At 42.6% G+C, this 7335-nt stretch overlaps 1 protein-coding gene across 1 annotated transcript in view; it reads left to right on the plus strand.

Annotated features, from left to right (window-relative positions):
• LOC119162083 (neuropeptide SIFamide receptor) overlaps positions 1 to 7133 on the plus strand; it is a 323575-nt gene extending 316442 nt beyond the window's left edge. The window contains exon 5 of the mRNA XM_075879596.1: positions 3140 to 7133. Coding sequence (XP_075735711.1) covers positions 3140 to 3257 — 118 coding nt within the window. The 3' untranslated portion in view covers positions 3258 to 7133. The remainder of the gene's footprint in view (positions 1 to 3139) is intronic.
• The last annotated feature ends 202 nt before the right edge of the window (positions 7134 to 7335 follow it).

Raw genomic sequence — 7335 nt, forward strand, 5'->3', positions numbered from 1 at the left:
TCATGTGACGTGTTGACATGTGTACTAGCGTGACGTGTAGTGAAGTAATCAAACTGTTCCTTCCCATTTCAACAAAGTGTTCGTTACGCTTCATTCTGCGCTTGCTAAATACTAATGCTGCTTTCACTAGTGTGGCTGATCCTGCCTGTTGCTCTAATTTTTGCACGCATGCTTAACCGTCTACAGTAAAAAAGACACACTGGTCACTTAGCCCTTTTGATTATGCCATTCACCCAAACATCTTTTGCCGCCTCTGTCTTGCGGTGAAAATATGCACACGCTAAGTCTAATGCCATTTCTGCCTGTTGTGTATACATATAATAAAGTCAGTAGAAAAGAAACGCGTCCAGCCTTAAGACTGCATCTGACATGGGTGGCGCCAGCAAGCATGTGAATCGCAAGTGGTAAGAAAGGGCAACGTTTAATAAATAGCGTATTGTTAAACTACAAACACAAAGGCCAAACAATTCCGATCCATTCAGCGGGTCTAATTTGGCATTCGATGCTCCTAGAATTAGCAAACAACAAGAAAACAAGTGCCTCCTTTATTAATTTTTTTACCACTTAAAGATGCTGTTACTGGAATTGTCGAACTGAACTCTCGAAAATGCAATTTAAGAAAACTCTGAAGCCATCGCAGTGCAACCACTATTACTGCGAGACCATGCATACATCAGTTTTACAAACTTTGCAGAGTGAAAGCTACTCTCTCTTTCTTGATTTTAATTGAGCAAGAGTAACAAAATTTATGAAAAAAGCCATGCCTCTCAGGGACAGCTCGTATCATGCGCGCACTTTATCCCCAAACTTACGGCAACAATTCAAAGATTGCATGTATAGCTATAGATATAATACCGTAGCCAATGAACTGCAGAGGTTGTATAGTAAAAGTACTTTATAGTAACAATACACAGACTCGTAGGAAACGACTAAGAGCAAGACGCAAGCAAGAATTGACTTGTCATGCTTAGCAGACAGTAGCCGGCTTCTCTGCTTGTTCAAGCTCGTTTTCCAGGAAGCCTTAACAACATGCAACGCGCTAGAGGGATTCGCTCATTCGAGCTCAGTGTTCAGGCAGTGGGGATAGCGTGGCTCTACCCAAAAAGGCTTTCAATCACCGCGCTCCTCGCTGAAGCCCGGAAATATCCTATGCAATCTAGTCTGTTAGATTCTACTGACAAGCCGTGCATATCACGCACGTGTAACCCGACAAGCGAAAACCACGGCCTACGGGAGTTGTTGCCAACGGGGTGTTATTGCTTAGTCGATATGCCTGTCGACGGAATGAGTAATATGTTGCTTTGTAAAACAGTACCTGGGCCTGTATACAGTAACCGCTAAAAATGCTATCGTTGTTCGTAAGACAAAAGCACCCAGTCCTCTCATTCATGGCACACACACACACACACACACACACACACACACACACACACACACACACACACACACACACACACACACATATATATATATATATATATATATATATATATATATATATATATATATATATATATATATATATATATATATATATATATATATATATATATATATATATATAAACGCCTCAGTAGATGCGATACTTCAAGCTATAAGTATGCTGGGCAGGTCCTGTGCAATGATATACCTAATCTGCTTTATACAACTGTGCTTTTTAAATACTTAAGCACGCTTCAAGAAGACTCGCCCACTTTACTTTTAAACAAAAAGTATATATAGATAATTGAGTAAATAAATTAATGTGTATATATTCAATGCCGTGCTCTCTTTTAACTTTCAGCCTGAAGAAGTCGGCACAGGTTGTTTCGTGCAGTTGCCTTTTCGTTGTACTTACGCTCAATGTTTTTCATTTGCTAGCCCAATACCTAGGTCTGTCAAAGTAAACTTTGAACACAAAGTTAGAAGAAAGCCTATAAATTCAAGAATACATTTCTTCATTTGTTCTGAAGGTCAACATTGCTGTATAAAAACTGTGCGTTCTCAGAGAAATTTTACACGCGAGTGAATTTTTTTATTTCACAAGACTTGTAAATATTATAGCTAATCACTTACAAAGTTTACACGAACATTTCGGCAGTGTACTAAGTTATGCCGGAAATATAAACAACTGTTTACTTTGTTTTTCCTTATGTCTTCCTTCCTCGCCAGAGGCACCGTATCCACACTTCTAGCTTTAGTTTAAATTAACGCAAAACGCAGGTTCCTATAGCTTCATTTGTGTGACAGAGTCCGAGCAAAGTTTTTTTTTTGCCACTAAGGTGAGGAGAAGAAGTACGCTATAAGTAAAACAATCACTTTAGTGAGCTGCCTAACCGCAGCCAACTAAGACGATTAATTTGTATATTTTATTGTTGAATAATTGGGGAATATCTAAAGTGGGCCGAGGTTAATAATTTACCTCGAAGAGAAAATTATTTTTTTTGATCATTTCTTTCAAAAGAATTGTTTGTGATGCCAATGACCTGGTCTAACTGGCGAAGAGTATAGTACCATGCTTGGATAAAACACGAATAAAAAAATAACACTTCTGTTACACATGAATTGTTACGAGAGAGTGGTGCAGCTGGTTGTATTACTATCGGCCTTTATTAAAATTTCAATGCACCAAACATCATTACAGGTGAAGATAGCACACCACGATCACTTGAAGGTATGCGGGGGGGGGGGGGGAGGCGCCATACGTTTGTAAAATTATCTTCATTTTCCGTTAATTCCTCACTGCCTTAATCACTTCCACGAATGAATTATACGCTCAGTACTGTTGATGGGACAGATCAGATTAGATGAATGGTACCTAAATACAAAATTATTATCGACGCATTCTGACGTCACAGTTGTGAATGCAGCTGTGTGCCGTTCATATGATTTGTTTGCGTGTCATTTTAAACAAATTATTCAGCAAGATGCACTGCCGATAAGCTTAAACTGCAAGCCTAAAGAAGACTTTCGAACCACGTGATATTTCTTTGGTTTCGTTGTTTCACGTGCCTGCAATACACTGCATTAAAGACAAGGGCACTCGCGCTGCACGAGAGTGCCCTATTGGCGTTGCACCGCGCGCATGCGTAGCCCTATTTCTGCAAGAGTGCACTGCTGTTCGTTGCCCTAACACATCCTGCGTTGTTTGTGATCCCAGGTCTGAGATTCCGGAGTGCGTAGTACACCCTCGAGCCAGTGCGAAAAAAGATACGTTGCTAACCAATGGCCGGACGGATGCCGAAGAAAACCACGCGAAGGTGTCCCTGGTAGCCTAACCCATTCTGTGCTCTAGAGTCCTCACATCCCACCCGCACACCCCCGCCATTGCCACCAACACAGCCACTCTCCTCTCGCTGTGCATCCGCCGCACGGCCTGTTCGCGCCTGCCAGTGTACAAAAGTGTACAGAAGTGCATCGGTGGAACCTTGTCTCACCGGAGTGTGGTGGTTCTCGAGACCGCGCGCCGCTGACAGCAGCGAGCCCCTGAGCTAGCCTCAGGGACTCCACCCACTTCTATATGCCTCGTCCGAATTTGTGCAATTATACCTGTTTTTTTTCTATTCACCTAATGTAAATATTTGAGCCATTTTCACGCCACGAAGTCCACTCGCAAACGGGATTCGCACGCGTATGTAGTACGCAGTGACTGTTCGCCGGTCTACGATCGACATCAATTCGATTGACTCTCGTGGAAGGCCCTTATCTTGGCAGCGTTTATAGAAAAACAGCCATTCTTAAGATGGGCTGAAATCGATTGGTGCCATCGAAAGGGATGGCAGAGGAAGCGCGGTCGATGATAAGTTTATGCTATGGGAAAGGCTAAAAACAAAAAAATGCACTGTGAATTCCGGTACATCAGGGTGCGCAAATTAAGCTGGTTGGTTCATGTTCATGGGAGAATTGATTGATTGATTTGTGGGTGTTTAACGTCCCGAAACCACCGTATGATTATGAGATTTGCCGTAGTGGAGGGCTCCGTAAATTTCGACCACCTGAGGTTCTTTAACGTGCACCCAAATCTGAGTACAGTGGCCTACAACAGTGGCCTGCGAGAAAAAAAAAAGCGCTGAAAAGAGGGGACATCGAAAAACACAGACTATGCCCCTGACTAGCAACCATATCTGTTTTATTCTTCTGGTCAGCATACATCTCTTTCAACACTATTGCAATGAAACCACAGAAAAAAAACACAATAAATGAAGATTTAGCATGCGGAGGGTTGCAAAAGTGGTCAATGGGACATGAATTTCATATCCTTCGGAATTATAGATGTTGAGGAGAAACGTTCGCATGCCTTGCCTCTGTTTCGGGTCATGATGAGCTTCTGAAAGGAGACGCTTGCGTTTGCCATGGTATTTTTATAGGAAAGTACTAGATTTACAAAATGCCCAACAACCGCAAACATTACGACGAAGATATAATGAATTACTAGCTTGTTTTCGAATCTTGTTCGAATGCTGTCGCGTGCGTTCTTTGGCGCACCACGCCGTTAGACGAATTTAATTAGGCCCGCAAGAAAGAGGAATCTCAAACGCAACACAGTGACAACTTTGAAAAAACCTCGGCCAGTGCTTCTTGTTACGTCCTATTTTGTTTCATACCTCTCGATTGACTTGCTGGCACAGACTATTCAGCTTATTTCGGGCTGAAAACAACAACCTAGCACCTGCCCTGAAGACCACTTTCTTGAGATTGTGCGCTGCCTCATGCACATAAGGAATACCCGCTGAACTTTTCTGCGAGAGTAATTCGAATTAAAGTAATTCGAGAGTAATTCGAGAGTAATTCGAACTCGTTCTTAAAGGCTGACATGAAGCTTTCGGCAATGCTAATCAGAAGCGTTACTGAAAAACTGCAAGCTTAAGACGCGCTACTTGCGTACGAAAAGCTGCTTCAACTTGGCAGTCGCAACACTTGTCAAGCGCCACCTTCCTGCATACTCTTGCAATGCCAAGCTTAACGATATTTGAATACGCAAAGGAAATTAAAATTCCCTCACTTCCCCGAAGAGCATTGTGAAGAAATGCGAAGGCATTTCTGGCGGCGAGAGTTCACAGAGTAGTTTTTTAATTTTCCGGATGAGGATTTGTACCGTAACCATTTATCAACACATTCATCCGCCAGCGAACGGTTGAGAGTGAGGTGCGCTTATCACTCCATTAATAAATATGTATAAGCGAGCAGATGGGAGAGTGGGGCGGAAGGAGGAGAGAGAGCAAATGGCGAGAGAAAAAGCAGTGAAGCACTGCACCAACCAATTCCTACACTGCCTCCACACACGGGGGAGAGCTCCGTCGAGCTCCCGTGATGAGAACGCTCTCACATGCCAGAGCACGCTCCTCTTCTCCACTCACTCTCCGCTACTCCACCCGTATCACCTGCTCCGGTTTCTAGGGGCGTGGATAAGTGCGCGCGCCCAAAACTGTTGCTATGGAAGAGAGAGTGAGAGTGAAGAGAACGCCTGCCGGTGCGTAAACGCTGCCGGACGCCTGACATAGCCCGACCAATAAATGCATTCGCATTCAAAAGGAAGAATGCTCTTTTCAGATCCAGGCGAACAACCCCAGCAATAACGGCCATTTGAAAACAAGCGTTCTAAGGCCACGAAGCGCAGTTTTTTCCTTGAGGGCCAATGCTTAGCAGTCGACTAAAAAAAACCTTATTGAAAGAGGAACAGGTGAAAAGGCTTTAGCAGAAGCAGTCTGCGTGTTAAGAGGGCTTGTGCTGTAAAAGATTAAAAAGCTATACACGCACATCATCACATTTACCATGCTCGCCTGACAAAGCTTGCTTTCGTTATTACGCTCATAGCTGGCTGTAGTAAAATGTCATTAAGGACAAGGGGGATGCATTAGCTTAAGAACACACCTTTCTGCGGCATAACAAGCTTATCATCCAAACAGATAAAGGTAGATGCATATAAAGCTTCCAAAACAGAAAATATGTGGAGAGTGATCCTCGTGCCAGTGCAGTGCTTCTGTTCTTTCTTTTGCCATTTTTTCAGCGCTGTTTTTTTCACTCATTCCAGTACATAGATCTGTGATTGGCCAGGCTACATTTCCCAAACAATGACTAAAAGAATGATTGAAGGAAAGGAAGCCACGAAACAGTAAGCGCGGTATCTGTCAAAACGCACTTGTGAAACTAGCTTAAACTCTTCAATTCTGCAGTTGTAGGAACTGCGCATTTAGGAGTAATAATTTTGCTTTCTCTTTGGTGATACGTTCTAGACTTCATGAAATGGATCCTCGCGGGATATTTTTTGCAACATTAATAAAGAAAGAAACAAAAAACACGCAAACAGGTTTTCTTTCACAGCTGCGAACCTTATCCACTCCACTTGCACAGGACAGTAAAAAAAAGGTAAGAGGAAGAAATAGCCATGAACCTATGTGGGTAAGAATAAGTGGCAGCAGCCGACACACTTATTATCTATTCGCAAACGTTGCCCCACAAACCAGCAAGACAATATTGAAAAGGAGTTTATGTTTCACATATCACATTGCATGCTCTGTGCTTCTGCAGAATAGGTGAAAGCTATACCGGTTATTGAAATAAAGCAGACTAAGTGTGGCAGAAAAATTGTCGCTGTAATCTATCTATTAAACGTGAGAGGCTACAGTAAGCTTTCGCCTGTTGTGTGCTTTCTCCGTGTCCGTCGCACGCCATTTATTTGTAAGATGTAACTCGTTGCGTAATTTATTTTAATTTTTTACCTCACTCTCTTTCGCTTTATGCCATGTACTGTAATATAATGTTGTAAATCAGTGTCGGGTTTAACGCAGAACCTTATATAGCTGTCTGATGGCGCTCGCAAAGGCGGTTGTTTATCGTGATCACACTTTTTTCCCCTTCAGGTTGGCCACGTATAAATAATGTTTACATACACAATCTGCAATGTAAAGCTCGTTGCTGTCAGCAGTTGCTCGAAGGTACAGGTCGGTGTATGTTTCGAAGCCTATGAGCCTATAATGTGGCCGAATGAAGGCACCCTCTGCGTTAGAGTACAGGGCGCTCTAGGCACACCGAAAAAAGAAATAACAAAAATCATGTTCTGTTGTTTTGTACTTGGTTATGACATGTATGTATTGTGCTTAAGTATGTGTGTGTTTGCGTGTGTGAAGTATAAATAAAGACTTTGCTCAACGCTGTGTATCGAGTATTCTTTTTTTGCAAACAAAACAGCATTTTTTTTTCTACTTTAGCGGTTTTCCTCCCGTGTGCCAAGCAACGAAAATCCTCGCGGACGACACCAATCGATCGTGCGTCCGTAAGTATGAATAACGCTGCCCGTAGATATTTAGGAACTGGAGGTTGGTTAATACGAGCAAATGTTTGAAAAGAAAACAGAAA

The sequence above is a fragment of the Rhipicephalus microplus genome, chromosome X (genome assembly GCF_043290135.1).
Source record: "Rhipicephalus microplus isolate Deutch F79 chromosome X, USDA_Rmic, whole genome shotgun sequence".
NCBI lineage: Eukaryota > Metazoa > Arthropoda > Arachnida > Ixodida > Ixodidae > Rhipicephalus > Rhipicephalus microplus.